At 38.0% G+C, this 26755-nt stretch overlaps 2 protein-coding genes across 5 annotated transcripts in view; both read right to left on the bottom strand.

Annotated features, from left to right (window-relative positions):
* Window positions 1-1359: 1359 nt before the first annotated feature.
* Window positions 1360-15645, bottom strand: FAM151B (family with sequence similarity 151 member B). 2 transcript variants are annotated; one of them, XM_040541898.1, is made up of 6 exons: window positions 15529-15645; window positions 15314-15439; window positions 13256-13421; window positions 9653-9870; window positions 7889-8024; window positions 1360-5343 (listed from the first exon to the last, which is right to left on the bottom strand). In XM_040541898.1, exons 1-6 carry the CDS (start codon window positions 15545-15547, stop codon window positions 5190-5192), a joined length of 819 nt encoding a protein of 272 aa, XP_040397832.1. In that variant the 5' UTR covers window positions 15548-15645; the 3' UTR covers window positions 1360-5189. The 2 variants fall into 2 exon arrangements, with proteins under 2 accessions (XP_040397832.1, XP_040397833.1); XM_040541899.1 differs by lacking the exon at window positions 15314-15439 and having other exon boundaries at window positions 15529-15639.
* Window positions 15646-15705: 60 nt separating this feature from the next.
* The window catches only part of ZFYVE16 (zinc finger FYVE-type containing 16), a 35084-nt gene continuing 24034 nt past the window's right edge, over window positions 15706-26755 (bottom strand). For all 3 annotated transcript variants that reach the window (XM_040541889.1, XM_040541887.1, XM_040541890.1), the window contains exons 11-18: window positions 26265-26347; window positions 23096-23200; window positions 22132-22282; window positions 20685-20765; window positions 19928-20090; window positions 19006-19111; window positions 18425-18589; window positions 15706-17557 (exon numbers count right to left, since the gene is read on the bottom strand). In XM_040541889.1, coding sequence (XP_040397823.1) covers window positions 17396-17557; window positions 18425-18589; window positions 19006-19111; window positions 19928-20090; window positions 20685-20765; window positions 22132-22282; window positions 23096-23200; window positions 26265-26347 — 1016 coding nt within the window. In that variant the 3' untranslated portion in view covers window positions 15706-17395. The remainder of the gene's footprint in view (window positions 17558-18424; window positions 18590-19005; window positions 19112-19927; window positions 20091-20684; window positions 20766-22131; window positions 22283-23095; window positions 23201-26264; window positions 26348-26755) is intronic.

Below are 26755 nucleotides of genomic sequence, written 5' to 3'. Positions count from 1 at the left end.
AAAGTGCCATTAAATTATTAAAAAACAAACAAACAAAAAAAAGTATTCTGAAAGGAATGCCTGGAAGTTCATCCCCAAATCAGGGCTTACTCCACCTGTATTGCTCCCTTGCTCCTCTGGAGTACTAAACACGATCAGTGAGTGCTGTAACACGCAGAAACGGAAGGATAAATTTAGACAGTACATAATTCACTTAAACTGGGATTTAGGAAGATCAGGTGTTAACATTTCAACACTTAAGAAAGTACCAGAGGACTCTGAGAATCTGTGTGAAGTTGAAATTACTGTTTTAAATATAACCACGAAGATGGTACCTCCTGTAGCACAGCGCTCTGTCTAGCAGCACTCTGTAGGTCTAAGATTAATTCAGGGGTTTTGGCCTAAGTAGGAAAAAAGTGACTTTATGTTCAGATGGGTTTAAGTGCTGTTTAAAAAAACTCTACAATCTTAGACTGAAGAGTGAATTTTTTAAAAATTGCATACAGTCCAGATTATTCCCAAATTTCTGAACTCCAGATGCAGCTGCATGTTGATAGACTGTAATTAATTCCTGTATTTTTTCCCTTGAAGGCATCAGTTAGCAATTAAAGCACTTCTACAAGCTGCCAAAAATGGCATGGGTGACAGGCTTCTCTCTGAAAAAGTTAGTCCATTTTAAAATAAAAACTTGACCTGAACATACATTTTAAAAACACAGTAACTGGAACACCTTTTAAAAAAATATATTTTAATTCTGCTCAGATAGATCCCAACTGACATTACAAATTTGCAGATGCAATTTCTATGTTACAACAATGACAGGAATGGCAACTGGATGTCAAAGGCAACAGCTATAATGATACAAGGACCACTGAAAAATTCAAGGGAACAAAACCAAAATATACGGATATTTAAAAACAAATTTATTTGCCTTGAAAATTCAGATGTTCAAAATTCAGAAGATGATAAGATTAACATAGTTTCAATTTTATTGGAAGCACAATAAAAATGGTAATTCTTTATTGTGGATTTTAATGAATAAACTTTGCTACAGCAGTGTAAGATGTTATTATCCCCAGCATCCTATTGCTCCAATCTACCAGAAGTTACTGCTCCTGCAGAACATCTGGCAGAAGGGAACGTGGACCCTACTATCCTACTGCAATTAAGAGTAACTGCAGTATGTAGTGAGTATTTTCTTCACCCACATTGAAAGGGAAATAATGCAATAATTACAGTGATCTGAAGGAAAAAGACAAGTCAGGAGTAACAGCATCCAGAAGAAAGTATTACCATCTTACTTCACTGCAAAGACAGTTGCCAGAGCTCAACCATCAAAGCCCTAGAAGAGAGGCAAAGAAGTAGAGACTCATACAACACTCTGGCTTGGATTTTATTTAGGAGCCCTCGCTTTTGCACACAGGTCCGTACAAGATTTGTACATAAAACTCTTGGTAAAACTGTCAGTAAATATAGCAAACTAATAGACGATAAACCTAGGCATTAGGGAATCACATTGCATAAACATACAGGTATTACTGTAACAAAAGACATACAGATTAAAGAATAATAGTCTACAAACATCAAAACACAGCATCAAAAATCTATCAATATTACTTTTCAATTAAAATTTCAAGATATGTAATATTGTCTCATGGTAGAAAACTACTTCTAATTAACAAAAGGTTATGAAAAATATTTCTTCAAAACAAGTGCCACAACACTTCCTAATATCATTTTGTTAGTAGTTTTACCCTTATTAAAATAAATACTCTCTGAAAATCAAATAAATTTTAAAATAAATTGAAAGAAATTTTAGAAGAACATGGAAATTTAAGGAAAAGCTCCTCCGAATTTGGATGTAGTGTAGGATGCATTTCATAATACTCTAGTCGCCTCTTCAAAACCCTTTTGAAATCAAAAGAAAAAAAAAAAAAAGAAAAACAGCCCAAGCATTTTGAACTTCACAACACTGCTAACTGCTATTACTATAGTTATACTTAAAGAAAGAACGGAAGGAAAGAAAGGAAAGGAAGGGACTATTTTGTCACCAAATTATTCAATGAGGTACAAAAACTTTCTCTGTAATTCACTCTCTCTGTCTTCTTAATCTGTAACAGAAACTCCTGATGGTGGGTTGCAGAAGTAGAGGTTTATGTTAACCTGATTCACACAAGGGGACTCAGAAGGTTCACATAGTTTCCTGCAGCTATTGCACAATCCCTACTGATAGAAAAAAGATAACATGCACCAGGTGCTGGAATCAAATTCTTCTGTCTCCAAGCAGCACAATAAAAATCACAAGTGCTTGAGGTCAATAACATTAAATAGGGTTTAATGGAAAGTTAAATGCAAAATAAATTTGAGAGAACGTTAGCAAATGGCTTAATCACAGACAGCAGACTGATAAATAGAAATTAAAAGGTTTTAATCTATCTTGAAGAAAAAGACAGTTTTGTTTTTTTTTTTTTTCAGTCAGAGTAGGCCAAAACTGAATAATTCAACTGTTTTTAAAGAATTTTCTTTGATTCCACAGTACATTTGAAAAACACAAACCTCAGAAAACTAGATTCTGTTCTGCTTTAGTCATTACACACATTGCTTCTGAATTTCATTGAGTAGTTATGGAGGATTAACAATGCAACCTCTCTTCTGTGACATTATATTATCTATTTAGTAAGTTCCATCAAATTCACAGAAAAATATATGGCTTGAGCTACATTTTAAGTAAATTAGAAACATTTTATTAATCAATTAACTCACCTGGATATCCAGAACAATACCTAATCCATTAAAGTCAATCAGGTTTGTCATGTAACAAGGACAGGAATGTCTAAAAACTTGGCTGAAAGATAGCAGACATTAAGTAACACTGCTGGAGAAAAAAAAATCCACAAGCAGAAGGCAAAACTCCTAAAGAAAGTTTTAAGGACAAGGAATAGATCATTTGCAGAAGAAAAAAGGAGACATCAACAGCTAGAGCAACACAGAACTGTCATAGATACCTGTTTCCAACAGAATAAATAACTGGCTTTCATCTCATCTTTACTATCTTATTGCTAGGCCCACAGTTAACACATCTGATATTACAAGGAGAGTATTTGTAGGAACAGCAGCATGAAAACAGAGAAACAAATTCAAATTAATTTATTTTTGTGCAAGTCAGACCAGGACCCAAGCCCCTTTGCAGGACAACTAACAGAGATACATGGGTGAAAAAGAAAACAGAGAGAAATTCAGATTTATAGGATAATCCAAACAGAATAATCAACTTCAGAATATTGTCAAACCCTTCTGTCACTGAAAGAATGCTTCACAGAATTCACTCCAGCACTTTGTTTAATCTACTTTCACATGTCTTGTTACCTTAATTGATTTTTCTGGTAACCAGACTGTGTCTTCATTTAATTGTATCTGACTATCTCTGTTTATTCATATCCACATATATTATTCAGTGATATTTCTTCTACAATGCCTGTATGCTTAAAAGTACTTCTGGCAATTGCTGATAATGTTTTTTACTTAATAGTTTAATCAGTTTTAACAACTCCTAATGCTTCACGTATTAAAAAACCTGAACTATACTATTTCCTACTAGCTTGCTGTACGTACTGTGGACTCAAAGCAGCATCCAGAACTTGGGTTAATGGGAGCTTTGGTCAGTCAAACATACTGTTCTCCCTGAAAAGGAGTAAGGTGAAAAGGTCATTATCCAAAAGAGTGTACTACATCATCAGATCTGTTTTCATGCCTGTTCAGGTAATAGCTTCTGAAAGCTGGGTTAGTCAAAATGATCTGGATTAGAAAAGGGTCCTTGAAGTACTTAAAATATTTATCATAGTTATGGCAAGTAAGGAAATAGTTAATGCCTCTTCTTCCAGTGCAATAGCAAAGTGTGCCCACAAAGCTAATAGAAACAGATGCTACAAAGAATAGAGAGGATAAATCTGTTCAAACCTGCTCGTGTTGGCATAGTTAACTAAACAATACATCTTTTCTCCCAATTCATTAAAAGGAATCACACTGATAAAGTTGACCTTTTGGTGGTTACTGCCAATCATTTTATAAAATGCAGACGGAAGAGAGGCAAAAAAATGCTTAAATTTTCCTGCAGATGACAAACAAGGTTGCAATGAGTTTATTTTTTTTGAAGGCAGAGTTTAACCTCTGAAAATTTTTGAAATTGCATTCTGTGAATCAAAGAGATGTCCAATCCAGGAGAATGTAGAAAATAACTGTACAATCACAGAAACGTACAATTTTTGTGGTAAGCACCAATTACTGTACAGCTATTTTACTCCTAAAGCCTCTGGCTTTCAAAAAGACTACAACAGAACATTTTACATAGCTACTCTTACACTTAAAATTTAGTTTAAGACTCTTGAAAGAACAATCAGCACTTCTCTTATAAACCGCTGTAGGTCTTTTTAATACTGTAGCTGATACATACTTCACTGCAATCTGTCTATGTGCTTTAAGTACAGGTCAGAATTATAGTTTATTTCACCATTTCTCCCTGCCCCAGTGCCTCCTTCAGCTACAGCTACAACTCCAGCTTTTCACAGTCCAGGGACACAGTCCATGCTGCTGATGGCTCGGAAAGCATGGAGGAAAGCCACGAAATGTATGACTGCCACACTTCAATGAACTCGATTAGTTTTAATTCAGGAAAAATAACTATTTTATCTCCCTGGAACATGTAGCATCACAGATCCCCCACCCAGCAATCAGAATCTTCTATTCACTAGGACTGAGAAAATTTTCTATTATGATAGCAGTAAAAATATAGTGTATCAGTATGAGCTACAAAATAAAACCTTTCAGAAACTGTATGTCTCTGTACTTACTACAACCTCAATTCTTGTCCGCCTGTATAAAGTGTGAACTATTTTCTTTGGTAGACATCAAGTGTCCCATAACTGGCTTACACAAAAGCAGTTGGTAGCAAATTATCATGGTCCACAACTACGCACTGAGGACACTCTCCTCTTTATATGCTTGCAGGGAACAAGTGCTAAAAGGAGAGGGGAGATGCATATGATGAGCAAGTAACAATTCTGACCTATCAAAGAGGCATTACCTATTTGGGAAACCTTTTAAAAAAGTTATACAAAAACTTCTTCAATAACCATGGGTGCGTTCGCTGAATGAGAAGTTTTCATGTTTAAAGAGGCTACGTATTACAAGGTCTCAGCTCATGGGGTTCATATTTAGCATTCTGTTCCTATGGCTTTTTTGAATTCAGAATTTTGTGGTTCTAAGATGTCATAGTAAACCCTACTTTTATCAAAGTTTTTTCGGATGTAAAGCAAATCTTCTACAGAATACACATCTTCTTTCCCTGTCCAAATGGTGAGGCTGTACCTATAAAAAAAGAAGAGAGAAAAAATAGAGAGCATTTTCTTAATTTAAAGGATATAAGACAGAAAGACATTGCACTAATATGCTTCTAAAAATAGTCAGAACTACGGTATCTTAATTTTAGGAATGAAATTACATACCAAAAAATTATCTCCTTTAGATTTCAAAGTTAAGCAACAAAAATTTATGAACTACCCGAATTAAACATCCCTGTCCTCTTTACCCCTTCACGTCCAGGAAAATCATCTTCCCCTACCCTGCATTTGTGCTACAAGGAACTGCGCCGATAGTCTCTCTACTTGTCTTATTACCCCAATGACTTACAATTAGCAGGAAAATCAATTCTTGAAAATGCTACTCCAAAAGCGGGCATGCTCCAACACATGCTCAAACTAGTTTGCAGAGGGAGCCTACAGAATGCTTTGTACAGACAGGCTAGCATAAGAACAGGATTGCAAGCCTCTAAATAAACCTCTATTTGATGCAGGTAAATGACAATTTGCAAAGGCCTATTCATTTGCCACATTTTTTTTTTCCTTAGAGATGAAGAAAATCACACAGTTTGGTTCTAGTAAAATTTAAGTTCTTGCAACTACAACTAAATTTGTTAGAACTTCCCAAGGAGGACTGCAATTTTTTTAAGACGGACAGTTGTCTATTACCCAACACAATTTATACCTAGCCTGGTTCTTGTATGAACTGTTCCTCAAGGAATAAAATAAACAATCCAGGGCAGATATCCAGCAAAGAAATTTCAGGCTGAACATTAAGTTTGATACAGTAATAAATAGTTACAGAGTTACAGAGCAATAGTTACAGAGCATTATAACAGCAAATAGGAGGCAATCTTAATAATTGGTGATATCAGTCTCACATTTTCTTACATATGCGATGCATAGTGATGACATCTGATTAACTGGATGTATCTTCCATACCATATCATGCATGCTTTTCTCATTAATTGCACAGACTTTATTATAACTTTTTTTTATAAAAAACAAAGCATTACTGTCCACAATATCCACATAACAAACTTTTTTTTTCTTTTTTTTTCCCTTTGTTTATTAAAACTCTATTCATTTAAAACAGAGGTAAATCAGAGTGTAGCTGTATGTCAGCAAAGCCAGCTCAGGAATTTCTGACTTCTAATGCCACTAAAAAAATGGAAATTTAAGGATGAGGTGAAGAAAAAATCCTACTATTTCAGTGGGAATTATGCTTTTATACATTGAAGAAATATTTGAGAATGGCACAAATCAAAGAAGATATCCTTAATATAACAGTATTTAGAAATGAATTTCCCAGTTTACAGTAATCAACATTTCTCTCTCAACTCTCCACTGTTAACATGAAGAAAAACACTTAATTTTTCTGCCTTATTTTCACTATTTACTTAGAAATTTTTCAGGAAACTATTTGAATAAAATTCTCTGGTTTGTGCTTTGACCTTGGTTAGTGCTTAAGGAGCAACTTTATTGAAGTGTAGCTAAGCAGAGTAGGTGAAAAAAAATGAGTAAATGGCAGTGTGTATAAAGCAGATTTTATTCTTCTTCTACAATAGGCAAATACATGTTGGCTATGAAATTGTTATGGGTTTATAAGAACAGTTTTTAAAAGGAAGTATAACTTGGTGTTTGGAAACCACTTAATATATATCAAGTACCTAATCAAAACAAGTTTGTAGCAAACTTACTAACTTCTGTAGCACTGGTTTGGGCTAGGATGGAATTAATTTTTTTCATAGCAGATCAGTATGGAGTAAGTTTTGGAATTGCGATCAAAACAGTGTTCATTACACAACATCATGTTCAGCAGTAAAAACTTGTGGGAGTGGAGGGAAGTTTGCCAGGGTTGCTGTTGATACGGCACTGGCTGGGCATCAGTGGGTTGGTGGTGAGCAATTGCTTTTGCATTGCTTGTTTTCCTTGGGTTTTGCTTTATTTTGTCGCTCCTCTTACCTAGAAAACTGTCTTTATCTTAGCTGATGAGTTTTCTCACTTTTGCCCTTATGATTCTCTTTCCAGTCCTGCTGGGGTAGAGCTGGGTGATGCCCAGCTTCCTACCGAGGTTAACAAACAAATTCCAACTCAAAAATCACCTTTGATGTTTTTATGGCACATTACTATAGTATACAAGTAACCTAATACAAGGAATATATAAAATGTCAGTACTAAACCTCATTAATTCTAAATTGCAACATCAAACTGCTTGGTCTATTTAACTACATTAGTCTTATGAAATGTATGTAATGGAATTGGATTACCTATAAATCCAATTAATCCTATAAAAGATTCATTAACTATAAAAAGTAATTTTAAAATAGGCTTTTGAAATTTAATTATTTTACAGAAGTGAATACTGACTAGTCATGTATGATAAAACAACTGAAGAACTGATGGAGTTAAGGAACTAAAGGAATAAGCTAAAAGAAAATATTTTCAATTTAATTGGGATAAGCATGTACATATAAATGCGCTGTACTTAATATAACAAATATGTAGCTTTATAATAAGGACTGCTAAAATTGAAGGAAGTCCCTCAAACTTACCTGTCTGACTGTTGTATTAACCAACAAAGCTCAGACATTGACTGTCGTACTAATGCTGCTCTTACAGGGAAGGTAACAGGCTGGGAAAGTGTACTGCATATCTGAGCCATTTCTTTCACCATCATCCAGTCATAGCCTACAACAAAGGCCATTTAAAATAAAGACATGATGATTTATAGAATGGTAAGCTTGCAAGACAAAACAAGAGCAAACATTTGTTTTGTGAAAATCAGATAATTCAAAAAAGAAATCACCAAATGATTATAAATAAAAAATGTTAATGTCCCAATACTAACATGGAAAAAGAAACTTATTTACATTAACTGCAGTGTTATTTTGGATAAAGCTACAGAATGTGACATTTTTAATGTCCAGAAAACTGTATCTTTGCTCTCTCTCTAAAAATGTGTTGCCACTGACTTCAGTATGTACTAGTTTTAACATGACTGTGGCCCTAAAAAAAACAGAAACATTACGAAGAAAAAAAACAAAACACATTAAATGCTAGAAGACAAGCAATCTAAAACACTTGCAGTGCTTGCTGCTGAGATTTTTACAAGCACTGGACATAAAATGCTGTTTAAATTTTCTCTTACTTCTAAAGGCTATGAAAATCTTAACTTCAGTAACATCAGTTAATCATTTGTTGCTCAATTACTCTAATGCAATGTAGTTACTGAAAAGCCTACAAAAGCACAAAATTTTAAATAAAGGTTTTGTTGGGCAAACAGTAACTTGCAGTTGTAAACATTCAAATAAGTTGTTTCTCTTCTGTCTTACAGTACATCCATAATTAGCATCATCATAAACTGAAGTTTTGAATGAACATAAAGTTAGATTTATTAAGAAAGATTATTCAGTACAATATTTCCTATGCGCATTTCCAACAACTTCTTACTGTACTGATAATACTTTGGAGAAAATACAAGTTAAAAAAAGCCTCTATAACATACAACACAATCATCATAAGAAAATACTAAATCTTGCTAATAAATAATAAGCAATTTGAAACGGTGTATAATTTTGTCATTGTTGTCCCAGATGATACTAGTGGGAACTGTGTCATTGTATACAAACGCATGGGCCCTGGAGTAAAAAATCCCAACAAAACAGCTCTGAGAATGATGAGAGGATGCCTGTAGAAAAGATCCTAAAATAATCTTTACACATTCCAGATTTAAACTTTAGTTAGGGATTAACAATAACAAACTGCAATTAGATTCATAAAACTGAGATTTCAGAAAATTATTAACATCAGTAACTCGGAAAATCTATCGCACAAATTCAATTCTTCAATAGAAATGTTGAAAACAATGTTGACCAGCAATTTGATTTCAGTTATCTAATGAAAGAGCAAAATCATAGGTTTTAAAACTTCCAGCTAATCAATTTTTCTCTAGGAACTGTGCCAGAATTCTGATTACCATTCCGATCCTGCCAGGATTCAGGGAGCAAACCACCTGAAACAGAACTCAAGCAGTCTGTCCACAAGAAATTCTGCAGTACATGAGAATGAGAAGAACAAAGTACCGTTTATTTTAACAGAAACACGGAATTTTCATACAGCTCCATTGCAACCCAAAGACAGAACTAATTGCTATATAACACACTATCAAATATACATCAAGAAAGAAAATAATTCTTCTTATATTCACTACTGTTTTTAAACTGACAAGATGGCATTCGATTTATTTTGAATCAACTATGAAATTAATTTGAAGGGAGTAGGCTATACAGCATATGAATTAAATTTTCTATCTTTACCTTTATTTTGTTCGTCAGGGTGCCATCCAGTCGTCCACCCCAGCGACAAGGTTACGTCCGGGAAAACCGAAGTGACCGTGTCAAGGAATCCTTTCGCATCCACTGCAGTGCTACTCCCGTTCGGTCCTGGCAGGATGTCTGCGTTGAGCCAAACAGGTCGCCTCAAATGCGGCTTCACACACTCAAGAAGCTCCAGGGAAGGCTGTACGGCATCTAGACTGTGCCACCAACATGCAGATGAGGTGAGATGCCTTACCAGACTGAGGACGGGAAAGGCACTGTGCATGTACAGGTGGGGAAGTTGATGAAAACTCCCCACGTAACCCAGGCAGCATCTGAGCAGACGCTGAGGAGCCTTTCTACCACAAGGCGACTGCCCAAAATGAACTGCTTCATGGCTTGTACTTCATGGCTCTTCTAACATGAGGCTTTGTAAGACTTGGACTTTATGGGATGCTTGGTAAGGATTTTAGTAAAGGAAGCCACAGCAGGCTCTGACTAACATTTTAAATCAGATTAGACAACTGGGCTGACGATACCTGAAAGCCACAAGTGCTGTCATAAATTTAAATTTATTTCTTCTATTCGAGTATGTTCCCGAGGCTTATATACTATCTGAAGGCTAAAAGCAGTCTCTCTCAACCTAGCTTAAAATGGTATGTTTTTTGTCCACTGATAGCTATTTCAAATCCAGTTGACAGACCAAAAATTACCTTCATATCTGTGCAAGATGATGCACCTGTATTAGGACAATAAAAAGACAAAAACTGAGCATTTTAGGCAACTAACAGGCTGAAAGGGCACTCATCTGAACATTTTAACCCTGGTAGTGGTTATTCCCATAGCTCAGAAGTGTGGCATACCAACGGCAGCATGAAGTCTGCACATCGGATGCTCATCCTATAGATAATTATTAAGTATGTGATGTCGTCACTTGAGCAACCAATGTAGAAACCTCCTGTAAGCATTTAACAAAATGTCTTAAGTCTTATTCTTGCTATTCTCTTAAATAAAAAGAAAGAGCATAGCTAGAAAGCAAACTATAACCTTTCCCCATCCTAACAAAACTTTCAGAAGTTTTGTGGAAAAAAAAAAAAAAGGAAATGTAGAATAATGGGGAAAGGGACTGAATGCGAAGAAAATAGATAATTTTTCTCACTCAGCAAATTAATGAACATTCCATGTAACATTCAGGAATTTGAAATTGTTATGGTCAGAGTCGTGCTTTCCTTATTAATAGCAAGGACCTGTGCTTTTTCCTGTGAGTCCTTCTCACCATTTTGTAAGGTTGGTTCTGGAACAAGCTATTCCCAAACCCAGCTCAGGATGAAGTCAGATGAATCATGTCAGGATGTTCAGCCAGACATGAGAATGGCAGCCAGCCATGTACCCTGCCTGAGCTGCCTGTGTTACTTACTGTGAAAAGTCATTTTGTACATCTTAACTTTGGTGTTGTTGAGAAAACTGCGTATTGTCAGGAATTCCACCCAGCACTTTTAGTTATTAAATATTTATGTTATTAAATATGGCTCCATTGGCTCATTTTTTTTTCCCAGAGAAAATCTAGTAATGGCTTGCATGAACATTATTGGTTTAAGTATTTTTCACATCTTATGAAGCCAGAACACTTCACATGTTCCCAGAACTAATATGCAGGTGATTCTCCAAATCAGCAGACTGCCTTCATTTTTGCTGTAAATTACGTGATAATGTAAAGAGAAACAAACAAACAAAGCAGCATCTCTCGAAAACAAGACAAACACACAAAAAAGAACCAACAGCCCTATTTTTATTCCACAGCACTGAATAAATCTGAACAAATTAAAATGTATTGTTGACTCCACTTTAGATGATTCTGGCATTTTTGAAATGTGACTCTGAAGTCCTGTTGCAGAATACATTAATTCGAACAGGAAATGTGATTATGTGATTAATCAAGCTCACAGACTAGAAATACAGAAAATATTTCTTTTTAAGCACCACTGGAATAACCTTCAAAACTTCAGCAATGGTACCCAAAGAAATATTATCCAAATGAACATCAAATCCTGTGTCACTCATTTGAATGCATCTGCACTGTGTGCTTGTACTTTTTAAATGCTTTTATACAATCAGACTTTTATAATGCAATATAATTTTTAAAGCTTTTAAAAAAATCATTGCACTTGGACAGAAATTCCTTGTAGAAAAAATGAGGCAACAGTTTTTAAATTAATTTCAGGAATAATTAAAACTGAATTGAAAAAAAAATGAAAACCTCTCTACTTCTCTTATTTTCCTTTCCTGTCTAAGCTGACTTTTAGAGACTCTGTAACAATAAAAGTCTGCCTCCAATTTCTGTATTCTCATGAACTTTTACATGAAAACTGTGATTACATTACACAGAACAACAGGTACAAATTTTATAGCTACCTAGCAATTTTTGTGTGTCTGTAACATACCAAGGCTCCTTTAAATGTGCAGCTGGATTCTCCATCTGCTGCAAAAACTGATGTACACAGATAATCAGACAAAGCTGAAGACAGGAATTGCAGAGATTACATCTGAAAATCACATCTCACTTTGAACACAATTTCAAACTTTTCCAAGCAATTCCATGGGCTTTTCAGGTGCATTTTCCAATAAAGCTAAGGAAACAGCATGGTTAAAATTGAAAATGAACGTCTGAAGCTGAAATTGAGAAGTTAGACCAAAGAAACTGAATTTACTTCAATATACATGCAACTTACCATACTGACAGTAATAAAGCTTTACTGTATTACAAATCACACTCAAAAATTGCATCATGCATGGCGAGAGATCAGGCATTCAAAAGAATATATTTAATTCATGAATTGAGAAATTCCCAACAGACTGTTAATATTGGAGCTGATGAGGGAACAGAAGTCTTCTCCTTAAAATAAATAAATAAATAAAGAGTTCTGGAAAGAGAGATGTATATGCTGATATGGGACGATATATGCATACATATATATATATTTTAAATCAATATGACCTTCAGCAGGCCTGGAACAGAGCTAGCTTTTCAACAAGCTGTTCAGAAGCTCCTTAAACAGCCTTGACACGTTCATTCCTCTTCCAGAGTATAGAACACCACTGAGAAATCTGGAGGACAGCGGGAGTGACATGCATGCCGCTGGGCAGAGAGAGACCCAGTGTGCTCAGCCCCATCTGCAGCCCGACAGCCACTCTGACTTCCAGCCAAGAGGTCATCTTTCCTAATTTATTTGCTCAAGCAGAAAACTGGTGGGAGTTTTCCAGGTAGGCACTACCAAGTCAACTTCCCCAATGGGAAAATTCTGCTCAGTGGCAACTCAGTAATAAGTTGACTGAATATGAAATCATCATCTGTGTTTAAAAACACTTTAAAGCTTTTATTCTTGAAACGCATTCAGTAATACCGACTATGATTCACTACGGTTACTGTTCAGTAAGGGAGGAATAACTCTAAATTGCACAATCAGAAAAGGTTTGGTTTATGATCACCAAAATATAGCACTACCTGTAAAACTGCTAATTGTTAATTAGTAAGAATGATATATATATACAACTATATATGTATATGTATATGTAGTATATAGAAATGTTTTTGTCTTGAAATACCTCTTAAAATCCAACTTGATGCCTTTATCTGTGTTGACAATCACATTTAGCCACTCCTGCAATGTGATGTCACTGTCTGTTTCAGGCGGATGAGCCATGATAGGGTCTCCGTTTCCTCCCTTGCCACCACGGAGAAGGACATCTGCTTCTATCATGTGAACCTCACCTGTTATTAAAAGATGAGTGCTGTAAGAGAAAGCAAATCCAACAGCTCCAGTGTCTGCTTCAGAATCACAACTATTGGGAAGACTGTGCACGCTTTCCCCACAAAGATCAGTGACTATGAGTTGCTCTATGTGAAGCAACAGAGATGCATTTTTGGGGTAGTTCAGTCAACAGGCACTTTAGAAATCTACAAGCAAGTGCAAATTGATTTTTGAAAGCACATTTAGCCAAGTAATTGCAGTGGATTTGAGGAACAGCAAAATGAATATCCAAAATGTGAATCCACTCTTGCTAAATTTCAAATCTCTTTCACTTAAAATAAAGTTCTGGAGCTTCTTAAAGAAAAGTCACCAGAAGATTTTAATGCTGAAAGACGGTGTCAGATTCCTTTTGTTTCATTCCCCAAACTGGCCAACTCACTTGAGCCAGAGCTTTACGAAAATGGTAGCTGAAGCTCAACACAAATGAGTGGAAATCTTAGGAAGGCTGCAAGCTCTTGATAACAGCTTCCTATAATGAGAGGTATCTGAGAGCTTGGACTGTGCTAACAGCTTTGCAGTGAATTCAATAAAAATGGTTACTTAGATGGAAATACTACAAAAAAGATGATGATAATTGTATTGATAAAAAGCAAATCAAAAACATCACATATATTCCAACGTTCACATAGATTAAAATTCACTACAACATACTGCTCATAAATAACCTGAAATACTTAATTACCTGGAACAAAACAACTGGAAAAAAGTAGTAACAAAATTGTCCTGTAGAATCCAGTAAATATTACTCTATGTATTGCAACAGTACCTAATTTTGAACCATCCTAAAAAGGCCTAGAAGAGGATTCATCCATACAAGGCCAAAACTACTCAGAATCCCTAACTGCTTCTAGAAGACTGGGCAAATTTTGCTGTATATCCCTGACAAAGCTATCACAATACTTGTCCCCCAGCACTTTGGCTGCTGCTTGATGGGAAGGTGTCCAAAGCAAAGCCAGCTTGAAAGTGATGGTAGTTTCCCTTCTGCTTTTTACTCTGCCTACTACCGGCTTTTTAACAGAACTGATACTGAGTCTCATCAGGTGGATGGATAGACAGATTTTTTAACAGGTTGCTTCATTTTTTTTCTGTTTTCCAGAGCACATCCGCAGACAGGAATGTTGTTCCCTCGGGTCCAGTCGCTGTCCCCAGAGAGCAGAGCTCAGCGCCTGCCCCTCCGCTCCCCTCGTGAGGCAGCTGCAGGCTGCCATGAGGCCTCCCCTCAGCCTGCTCTGCTCTGCTCTGGGCTGAACAAACCAAGGGACCTCAGCTGCTCCTCACGCATCTTGCCTTCCAGGCCCTTCACCATCTTTGTTGTCGTGCTTTGGACACTAATAGTCTTACGTCCTACGTTGTGGCACCCAAGCCTATGCTGAGTACTGGAGGTGAGGCTGTCCCAGCGCAGAGCAGGATGATCCCTTCCTTCCCTTACCAGCCAGCAGGGCTGTGCCTGATGCTCCCCAAGACATGACCAGCCCTGCTGGCTGCCCAGGCACGCTGCTGACTCACGTCCAACCTGCCATTAACCAGAACCCCCAGATCCCTTCCGCAGGGCTGCTCCCCAACCTCTCATCCACCAGCCTGCGCATACAGCCACTGCTGCCACGTCAGGGGAAACAGCTCCTGCATTCCCCACTGTCCTCACGGAGACGAAAGAGACATTTTGCGTCCCTCTGCAAGGTGCTCCAGACAAGCTCAGCTCGTGTCGGTGAAAGCAGCGGGCCCCTCGCCGCCTCCCCCAGCTGCTCCCACACCAGCCGCCACCTCTGCGGACCCCCCTTCCCCAGGGGCCGGCCAGAGGGCGCGGGGCGGCGATGGGGTCGGTGACGGGATCGTGCCCCCGGCTCGCACTTACTTGTGGCGGCCTCCCGGGCTCGCCGCCGGCTATTAGCCGCATGCCACCAGAGGATCCCCGCCCCGTCCCTGCGGGCGAGCCGCCCGCACCGCAGGAAGTGTTCCACCGCCGCCTCGCCCCACGCTCCTGCGGCACCAAGCGGGACGAGCCCTCAGCGCGGCGGCCCCCACGAAGGGGACCGGGCTGAGGGCACGGCGGGGCCGCGCAGCGCTTACCCGGGGCCCCCGCCGCCATCTCTTCGCCCGGGCCCGCCCCGACAGAGGCGGAGGCTGCCCCGGCTGCCGGGCGGGGAAGCGCCGTGGGGCGGGCGGCCGCGGCTCCTGAGCGGCCCCGGAGCCTACTGGGTGCAGAGGGCTGTGCCCCCGGAATGAAAGAAAGCGAAGGCATGCACAGGCGTAACACGTTTGTATTTATTTAAATAGCAGGTAACCTTCAGTTAACTTTTAGTGATCAGTACTTACAATGGGTTAGAACAGGCTAGATGGCAAGAGGCAACCGGCACCTTTGGTGACCTCCGAGCCCAGAGAGGGGTAAAGCTAACCTCGTAGGATGGGACAGGAAAGCCACCTCCACCCTCATTAATTACATTTCTAAACTACTGTTCAACCTCACTGTTGTTTCCTTTATTGTCCATTTATGGCTTGGTTGCACTCAACTGCTTCTCCTGTGGTCTTCAGCTCCTCTCCAGAATTAGCTTCTCTGAAGAATTAGCTCAAAGGTATCCCCAGTATCCTCCACAGCAAGATCTTGATGAAGCCTGAAACCTTCCAAAAACTTGCGTTTTAAAGCACGGTTAACAGCAGAGCTGATTAGGTTAAGTTACAAATTGTTTTTGATACAAAAACATGAAATATCCCCTATGAGCATCAAGAAGGCATCAAAGTTCTAATAGTCTCATAAAACTGTACCAACATTTTTACTGAAAACAATATAGACCTTGGACAGATTTTGTTTTGGTTCTGTTCTTGGTAAACAGTTGTGACAGTTATCAAACCTTGGTTCACTGAACCTTGGTACAAATCACATGCATCACAAGTACATAAATAGATTTTAATGACCCAATATCAAAAATACATACTATACAAGAACCGCAGGTATACTAAAGCAATCCGTTCATGAAAATTCACACAATACATTTATTGTCCCTGAAAATAAAGGTGGCTACCAAGAGGTGACAAAAGCAGTAGATGGAAGCAGAAAAAGTATTGCAGAATCCTTGTCTTACTTATTGCTACATGTAGATTACTGCAAAGGTAATCTGGCTTTTTATTAATCCTTGAAAGGTCAAATTGCATCAGGACGTCTGAACAGAGTAAAGGAAAAAAGTATCAGTATTTATAAAAATAGCATCCATTTAAGTTAGATAAGTCCTTATAAATACAAGAATGAAATCAGTTTTCTATAAAAAGGAATTCAGAAGCATATGTTCCTGAAGCACCAGCATAATATCCTAGTAATTCAGGACTTCAACTACAAAGTCTCCATAAACATACCTGCAAAATTCTTCCTTGTGCTGATCATAGACAAGTGTCAAAAAGTGTGCACTTATATTTGCACTGACACATGAAGTTTGCAGTCAGCTACAGATCGCGTATTTGAATCTCAAATGGCAAGAAAACAGTTTTGTGCCAGCTAAGTATACTTCAGTGTTTAGCTCATATGCACATGGAAAGCACATGCTTCAGATTGAGATTAGACCTAACCACAGCAATTTCTCTAATACTTATCTGAGGTTAAGAGGCAAGATAATATGGCTTAAAGTTACACTACACAAAGTAAACGCTACAATTGTGTAAAGAGGTAACAAAGACTGCCCTCTTCATCACCTGTATTAAGTGTAAAATTTCAGAACTTGAGGAAACATTAAAAACTACAATTCTTTTGTCATAAAGTAACCAGCAAGAGTTTGAGAGTTGGTGCTTGTTTTTTTTTTTTTAAAAAAAAAACAGTTTGAAAATCCATTAATGAAAATCCATTAAAACAAAACCAGTCTCAAAAACTTTTATCATTTTTAGTGTTTGACGCGTTACAACTTTGGTATTCAGAGCTAGCAAATCAGTATCTTGCCAGTAAGTGGCCTCATCAAAACAGATGTTCTATAAGGAAAAATACTAATTCCATTTTCAATGGTAAACTTGTAGGATCTGACATCCCACCATGGATCACAGGAATCAGAGCACTGTCCAATTCATTCAGATAGTACTGTGGAAGAAGTCGACCTCCGGATCCTGCCAAGTACTCAACCTAGAATGAGAACACATCTATTTTAACATTTTTTGTAATTAATAAGATGACACAAATGTGTAGTATCTTGGTAAAACAGTAGTTCACCTAGTGTGAAGTGACAAAGTAACATTCAAACACTGGGAACTGGGTAGGTTTTCAGGTTAATCACGAACTATTAGGTTTGCCAGAGAAACATGCAACATTCTACGTAGGTTTACCAGGCCACAAATCCTTGGCATCCCAGACTGCTTCAGACTTCTGTCCAAGAATTATCTGATTTTATTCCAGGACCACAGTTACTAATAGATAAATTTCAAAATAGATTGCTGAAAATTAGAATTTAAGGAGTACATTTACAGCTTCCCTCAAAATAGATAAGTGTAACATAGAATAAGACCTTCAGATACAAAGTTTATTTCAATACTGGAGTTCTGCAGTCTTTTGAGGGACATCCATACTGGACAGAACTAGGCAAACCTGTCCTTTTCTGATGTAGAAATATTGGAGCAAATATCTCTTCCTGAACTAGAGTTGGGAGCTAATGCAGCAGAAAACTACATACTTAAAGAAAAGCATCAGAAAATTAACTCTGTAATTCTCTAAACTGACTCACCCTGGAGGCAAGTGAGTGTCAGAGTCAGAACCAGAGAAGAACTGATAGCTTATAGCAACCAGCTACTATGGAATGGGGCAGAAAAGAAAATGAGGCTATTCCTTTCATGAACCACTAGTCATTAAGTCAGCTTCTAAATGAAATTTCATCCTCAATCTGGATCTGGGGTAGGACCAAAAAAAAAAACAGAAACATTCAGAAAGAGATCCAAGGTCTTCACAGGAAAGATTTCAGTTGAAATGGTGTGTCTGCAATAAAAGTTGAAAGATTACCATATCTGAGTCAACAGAAACTCTTAGGCCTATCTTATTCATCCCATTATTTTTCAAGGTTTTAAGGTGCGGGCAAAGAGCGGTACTGCAGGCAATCGCAATCTCTTTAGCAAACTGAAGAGGAACAGGACTGGATAGTTCATGGTCCTTTAGAAAATAGTACACCTGAAATCACAGAAAGGATAAGGACAGACAACAGCCTGGTTATATGACAGAAGTAAGAAAATGAGTTATTCAATATAATGCAGAACAAAGTGAGCTATAAATACCAATGCTTGTTTGCTAGCAAATTATTCTAACATTTCATGTTCAGACATAATACTTAAGTGACCATGGGAATATCTGGATTATACATTCATAGTTAATTAGCAATGATAATAGACTTTTACAATTTACTGCTTTTCAGAGGAAGATAAAGTATGTAAGCTTATCAAGGAATCATAGAGAACAGTTTGCAAATCAGTATGGCTATATACCAGGTAAGTTAGATTCTTTAATTGTAACATTTAATAGCCCTTTCTTTAACACTAAAATATTTTAAGTGGTAGTAAAAAGGCTCAAGTACAATGTAGTTTACTAACTTCAGTGCACTTCAGAACTTTTCCTTCTCTTTCAAAGTCTCTGCTGTGTGGTACTTTTTCACTCTGAGTTCCTTCCATTGATTTTCCATCTACTGGACTTAGAATTCTATGGAAGATAATAGCATTGTTAATAATTAAAAAAAAAATATTTCATACAACTTTTTCCAATCTACAAAATGTTTAGTTATCCTTAAAGGCTTTTTAAACAGCTCTATAACAAAATATAATACAGGATTTGCATCACATCAATATGGAAGCTACAAAAAAAAAGTATCCTAAATAGGGAACAAACAACACTTACTCGATAAAAGCCTCATCATACGGGTTTAAGAAACTATAAACCATCTTAGGTAAGGCACCTTTTTAATTGGTCAATGAAACCACAGAAAAAGGCATACTAAGTCAAGCCCAAGTCCTGAGAAATAACTCGGTTAACACAAAGCAAGTTTTTGAGTTAGCAGTGTACAATTAAAGTTTAAAGATGTATAAACAACCATTCAACACACATTAAGTAAGGATGTCTTGCATCTTACTTTGTTTTACTGAATGCTGGCATTCCAAGCAGCGAGTGGCAAAGAGCAGTACTGTGCGCTCGCAAGCCACCTCACCTCCCCCAAACGTGAAGAGATTAACTGCATCCTTAAATCGATAACTGATTCGATAGAGGACTTTCACAGGTTCACACACACACTTCTTGTACATTGAAAACAGTATTAATTTTGGTGAACACGAGCTAAACTGTTCTGCTAGTGACATCTACAGGCTAGCAGGTAGTTTACTGTCCTATTCCCTTACAGCTTTTAGTAGAACACTTTCTTTGAATAAAAATACCTTAGATTTATTTCAAGAAATAAAAGGTGAATATTTTCAAGCAGGGAACAAGGGAATTCTGTAAGATGTTTTGTTTTGCTAATACATTTACCCTTTGTTTGTTTTTTCTTCGTTTTCTACCCAGCAAATATCTACATATTCCTTTAGGCCTTCTGCATCCACTTTGCCACAAGTTATTTTAAAGTCCTTCTTGTTTCTTAATGCCTGGCGTAGGCTTTCCATCGTTTCTGGTGTTATTTGTACCATTAGTCCATCTAGAAGAAAATCAGTTAAGATTATCACTTTTTTACAGAAAAAGTAGCAAAGCTTTAAAGTAGAGTCTTAGCTTAACTTCTAATGAGACCAGCCCTCTCCCTCAGCTCCCTAATGAACAGACATCAAGTCCTAATTTGGACACTATACCCAACAACAGCATTAAATGCTACATGACAGAAGTAGTAATTAAAGCTTTTCTAGTCAACAGAGCAAAGACCAGTAGACTAATCTTACAAGTATCTGGCATCTATGTGTCAATACATGCATTTCATCAGTACATCAATGAAAATAGTTCTAGATACAGCCAGCCACAAAGGAAATTCAAGTATTGGTTAACATGAAGAGCGATAAAACTTAATATGTAATAAAACCAACAGATGATCTAGCACGTATTTTTATAGTGCGTGACTTGTTTGTAAGAGGTTTTCTACAAGTTAGAAGTCCTGAAAAAGTTTTGCTTACTGTGGAACAAAGACCTTGCATGAAACTGCCTTTTTTTTTTTTCCCCTCTCCTCTATTCCCCTCCCCTTTAGGATCCTCTGGGAAAAAACAAAACAAACAAAAAAAACACACATGTAGGACAAAATTCCTACCTTCAACTATACTGGATTTAGCTAGAAATCCTGAAGATGTCTTTAAGGCTCCATTAAACACTACAAAACTTGCACCTGTAACTAGAAAAAGTAGAAAGAACGTAAATATCACCACATATCTCTGAAGTTTGTCATTACCAACATTTAATTTACAGTGGTTTTTTTTTTTTTTTTTTTAAGAGGGCAAACAAAAAAGGTATCACTAGCAATTGCTTAGTCACAGTCTAGTACAAAACACTGGACCTTGGCAAAAAACTTTTGTTAAGCTACATTATGAGTGCATACAGTATTCTTGTAAGATACTGACAGATGGGTAAGAGGCAAGCTGGCAAAGCTCAGTATACAAACAGGAGACAGTTAATGGAACAGTGTTGTGCTGTGTTTTTTTTCTTTCTTAAAACATACAACATATATGTCACGTAAGTTTTAAATTTAACTTAATTTATTAACTGAAAATATTCCTGAAGCTTAGATCATTTTCAGTGGTACTAAAAACAACTCAAAGAAAAGATGACGTGAATTTCCATACTACAAACTTTTGCATATATTTGTTAGTTTGGGATCAGTCAATCCAAATACAGCACTTCAAACAAAAGTCAAACAAAAGCACGCTGAATAGATATGCTTAATGAAGCACAGAACAGTATTTCTAATTCACACCAGAGATGGCAAGAGTAAAGCCTTACCAACCCGGAATTCCCCTGCAACTAATGACTCTTGAGAAGCACAAATAATCAGCCTGGATACACTGCTATGCAATGCAAATGTATTGTTTGCAAAACCTCAAAGGTACCTCTACATTCTTCACTACACATGGTTTCATCAGTTTGCTAGGTGCTGTATAGAGTGATTCACTCATACTGTACTTTCATACACTCTGTTACTCAGACAGGCTATTTAGTCTGTAAACATATTGCACAATTCACACATATTAAATTTGGATTTTGAAAGATGTAAAAAAATTTATTATGCCTAAAAATGCAAGCTATAATAAAAAAATCTAAAAACAAGCCGAAAAAAGTATGAATCTTCACTTAATAGATCATTTCTAAAAGGTAACTAACAGCTGAAACCAAATAGTAATATTTTATTTTGCACTTACTCTGCTACTTGAATGCCTGAACTTTTTGTTTAAATAAGCTACTGGGAATACATACTTTCCTTGCAGCATGAGTCAGTGAACTTACATTTTATTTGCACCATGAAACTCTTCACTCAGAGGGTGGTGAGGGACTGACACAGGCTGCCCAGAGAAGCTGTGGATGCCCCATCCCTAGGGGTGCTCAAGGCCAGGCTGGATGGGGCCTTGGGCAACCTGGTCTGGTGGGAGGTGTCCCTGCCTGTGCCAGGGGAGTTGGAACCAGATGATCTGTAAGGTCCCTTCCAACCCATTCTATGGTTCTGTGATTTCTGCTCTGTTCCTCACAAGCCACGTTAGACAGCTTACCTTTCCTAGGATGTTCAGTAGCACTGTTTGCTTGCGTATGATAGAGGCCATGCTTATTCTGCACACACACTAAGTGAGAATCTGCTTCAGTATTGAAACTGGCTCCAATACTAATTACATGGTCATTAGAAGAATTTACCACCTTCATCACCTGTCAATATAAAGTTTGTCATTAAAGTGACAAATCTCTTTTTGCAGTACTTGTTTTAAATACAAGACATTAGAAAAATCCAGGTCTCGAAACAAATCCCAAGGATTATTCACTTAATTCCAGAAAGGCTGAACAACTTAATTTGCCATGACTAGTTCGAGGAAAACTAAACATGATTAAAAATACTACTTCAGTTGAGAGTGATGTCTGACTACTGATAACACAGAGTATCAGAGTTGTAGGGATTTTATTGGTTATGAGGTGACGCATTAAGCATCATGCAGTTTACTACTCTTTTTTGTTGTTGCTAAAGGTCAGTTAAACAAACTGTAATAAAAACTACACTGACAAAATATTTTTTTAAAATTGTATTGTATTTTGAAGTTTTACACAAAACAGCACCTTCAGAAAATATGTAGGAGATTCTCCTTGGGAACACGTGCTAAAAGACTTTACAGAAACTGTTGATCTTTCACATTTAGCAGGCTACCCTAAGCCTCAATTTTTCACTCATCATCCATCTTCTAACACATCCATGAAGACAGAAATGTGCATTCTGACAATTTCATGCCCTCTCCCCAGACATCATGAGTCTACCGCACAGCAAACTAGAGAGCTGCAATCAGTTGGAGAAATCACTTGCAGAACTGCCTGGAAATTGATTTGAGAATAAAAGCATTACTGCCTCTAAGAATCACTTCGTCCCTCTTGCCTTTTTTTTTTAAAGTAAAAAAATAAAATACCTCACATAGAAGATGTAACTGGTGTTATACAAAAATGAAGATTAAAGCAGTTTGGATTACTTTTACTCACCTCATTATACTTCCTTAGGGGTATTTTAATACAGCTTCTACCCATTTCCACATGAACAAATAGGTTGTCTATGGTATGCAAAGTATATTGATAGTTTCTAAGATCCTATAACAGACAAAGATTTTACGTTAGCAGACAGATTAAGTAGAATTTCCTTACATTTGAGAGTAAATCTCATCAAGACAAAGTATTTTACATCCAGCCCCAAGAGCGTTGGTTTTCAGGAAGGGTTTGGACAACTCTGTCATGGAGTCAGGAGTTGGACTCAATGCTCATGGGTCCCTTCCAACTCAGGATATTCATGATTCTATAATTTCTTGAGCACTTGAAGTACTTGCTGCTCGAGTATTGCACTGTTTAAGGAGGGTGGACTAGATGACCTTCAGAGGTCCCTTCCAACCTCGGCCATTCTGTGATTCTGTGTTTATCATACATTCCTCTGACAGCCACTTTGCAAAATTTCCCTATTCTGTTTTATTATGGAAATGTGATGTTAAGATGTAAAATGGTTTCATTTGCCTTTACTTGCTCAGCTGAAGTAAGATTAGAGAAGGCTCTTGTCAGCAGCTGAGCCAGGAAATCAGTAACTTCCTCGATCAGCTCACCTGTAGCAAGAAGAGTGTTTATGAGCAGATCTCACTGCACTGCAAGTTTCAGTTGAACCGACATTGTTTAGCAGTAGTAAGGATATACCTCACAGACTCCCTTTGCCTTCACCATTTACCATCACCCCAGTCACTTGTGTGGTACTAGATTTTATGATCTTTAACAGTTGAGCTTGCACCGCCTGTAGTTAAAAACCTAACGAGAATGTTTTGCAGTCATCTTACCATGACTCAAACTCCTGCTGTATCAAAAGAAGTAACCCTGCCAAGAAGCACATATTCTCAGTATTTTGAGCTGATGCCACTGAACAGATGCCACCGAACACAGCTATAAAGAAAAATCAGAGCAACTGTAATCCAACTGAAAATAGATTCTATAGAAGCCCTCCCTGTCACCAGTGCAACATTAAGACTCCTTTAAGTCTAAAGGTGTAATTCCACAGCAGGATAAAAAAAGGAATAGGTATACTACATCAGATACTAAGACAAATCCGGTTCAATATCCCCTGCGTGACAGCGACAGAGAGTAAACACTGATCAGCTTATGCTAGTCCTTATGTGCCTGTCTGTCTTTCCCAAGCTACTCTTCCAGACCTTAACAATCTGTGGCCTTAGCACTTGAGTAACACAAAGACTGTGGCTTAAGCCAATTAAGTGAATCTCCATTGTACTCTTCTCCCTTCTGCCCTGAAGTTCTTCCTCTGCCCCCACGCTGGTACTGGTCCGTCACCAATCAGGCAGGGAGCAACCTCATGGAATTGAAACTTAAGATTCCTCCATCGAGAAAGAAAAAAAGAATCACTATTTTCATATGGCTTAATTCCTGAGATTGATTCTCCATGTAACAACATGGAAATCAATGATAGCAAAAACAGAAGAGAGCCAAAGACCGCCACTTCATCTAAGCTGTAATGGTTTCTAGACTAGAGAGGATTTAGCAATCACCTGGGTGTATGCAATTCTGTCTGTGACCTTTTCGGTAATTTTGCTTACAGCCTTAAGGATAAGTTATACATAAGTGTTAGAAGAGGAAGTTACCAGTCAGAAATACAGGCTTACTAGAAGTTTACATCAAACTATTTGGGTAACAAAGGAAAAACTCTTGATGACTTGAAGTGAGTCAAGTCTTTCATGCAAGACAGTCAGACTAGTTAACCATAACAAAGTTAATTTTGTGTGTCAATGTAATTAATGTTACTTAGAATACAGAATCTGCCTGTCAAGTTTGCTTTTTCAAATTTAATGAGATGTCAGATTTAAGACTAGAGTTCTTGTGCCAGGGCAGTCCTTGTAAAAGAAAAATGTAACTGAACAGTGATTACTACCAGCTTTACTGTAAATTTCAACATTTTTCTCAGTTAAAGCTATTTCTTACTACCAGAGACTGTGCTAACAAAAGTATGACGTGAAAGATTATACCCGGTTTAACTGATGAAGTTTTGGTAGCAGTGGGGCTGCAGGGCTGCTCTGCGCGCAGAGCCCAGCAGCTGCCCCATGTCAGAGCAGAGCCTGCTCCAGCCGGCACCAAAAGGGACCTGCTGCTGGCCAGGGCATGGCCATGAGTGATGTTGGTTGGGCCTCTGGGAGAGCAGACTGAAGAAAGGGGAAACAACAGCAGCTGGGAGAGAGGAGCAAGAAACAGAGAACCAGCCCTGCAGACACCAAGGTCAGTGAAGAAGGGGAAGGAGGTGCTTCAGGTCCCAGAGCAGAAGATGCTCTGTGGCGAGTGAGGACCACATCAGAGCAGATCTCCACACTGCAACCCATGAAGAACACCACGTCACAGCAGATGGATGTGGCCTGAAGGAAGCTGCAGCTGATGGAGAACCCACACAGCAGCAGGCTGCTGGCATGAACTGTGGCCCACGGAGAATAGCTCACACTGGAGCAGTCTGTTCCTGAAGGACTGAACCCTGTGGTAAACACCCACGTTGGAGCAGTTGGCAAAGGACTGTATCTCGTGGTATGGACTCCACAATGGAGCAGAGGAAGAGAGCGAGGAGGAATGAGCAGCAGAGATGAAGTGTTATGGGCTGACTGCAACCCCATATCCCATCCCTCTGTGCCACTCAGGTGTGGAGAAAGTAAAAGAACTGGGAATGAAGTTGAGCCTGGGAAGAAAGGGGGGTAGGGTAGGTGAAGAAAGGTGGGTTTAGTTTGTTTTTATTTCAGTTCGCACTTTGTTATCTATTGGCAACAAGTTTAATCTTCTCCAAGTCAAGCCTGTTTTGAATGGGATGGTAGTACGTGAGCAATTTCCCTGTCCTTAGTTCAATCCACAAAGATTTTTCATCATATTTTCTCCCTGTATCTTGAAGAGGAGGGAGAGAGAAAGCATCTTGGTGGGCACCTGTCAGCCAGGCAAGATCAACCCACCACAAAGATTCAGCTTCCTTAACTGACATCTAAATTGTCTTTGGTAAGGAATTTCCGAGTTAGCTCTGAAAAACAAAAATGTTAGCTCTTTAACTTTGCCAGAAGTAATTCAGCTTTAAATAATCTGAGTTCTGAGGATATTTATATAAAATAGATTACAACAAGAAGGGAAGAGAACAATTACTCACAACAAGTAGATTCATTACTGTGTGTCCTATTTCTCCAAAGAGTGGCTTTCGGTGTCTGAAACTTACTAGAGAAGTTGGATATGCTGGAGTGGAAGAAATAAAAAAGGTCAAGTTTACTTACCAACAACTGTAAAACTCACTAATACAAGTATTTATTTTCAGCTATAGCCTATGTTTCTTAATTTCATTATCCAAACTGCCAAGTGAACTAGAGCCACTGTGTTTCTCCCTCACTCTCCCTCACTTCAGCCCACTGCATGGTTTCCTCGCCCACAGTTAAATCATACTGCAATGTCTGTATGTCTCCCCCAGCAGCAGAAGTCTTCTGAGAGACCTGATGCTGTTCACATGCTTTATCAGCTATGCTTCTTGCAACAGTTGGGCTGGAAGGAAACATCCTGTGTTCAGTCTTTGGGTCATCAGTCATAAGAGGAGATGCAAGGCTCAATAGTTGCTTGAATATGAATACCATGCAGGTAACACCTGCTTCT

This window comes from Cygnus olor, chromosome Z, assembly GCF_009769625.2.
Source record: "Cygnus olor isolate bCygOlo1 chromosome Z, bCygOlo1.pri.v2, whole genome shotgun sequence".
Taxonomy (NCBI): Eukaryota; Metazoa; Chordata; class Aves; order Anseriformes; family Anatidae; genus Cygnus; species Cygnus olor.
The sequence above is the reverse complement of the archived record's forward strand: the minus strand, read 5'-3'. Positions and strand labels throughout refer to the sequence as shown.

Bases quoted from the DNA above. Each gene is read 5' to 3' on its own strand.
- FAM151B (XM_040541898.1), bottom strand. The intron at 13,422-15,313 runs GTAAGTGCGAGC...TTTTAATAACAG, and splicing joins AGCCCGGGAGGCCGCCACAA to GTGAGGTTCACATGATAGAA. The intron at 9,871-13,255 runs GTATTTCAAGAC...TTGGTGGCACAG, and splicing joins ATCAAGTTGGATTTTAAGAG to TCTAGATGCCGTACAGCCTT.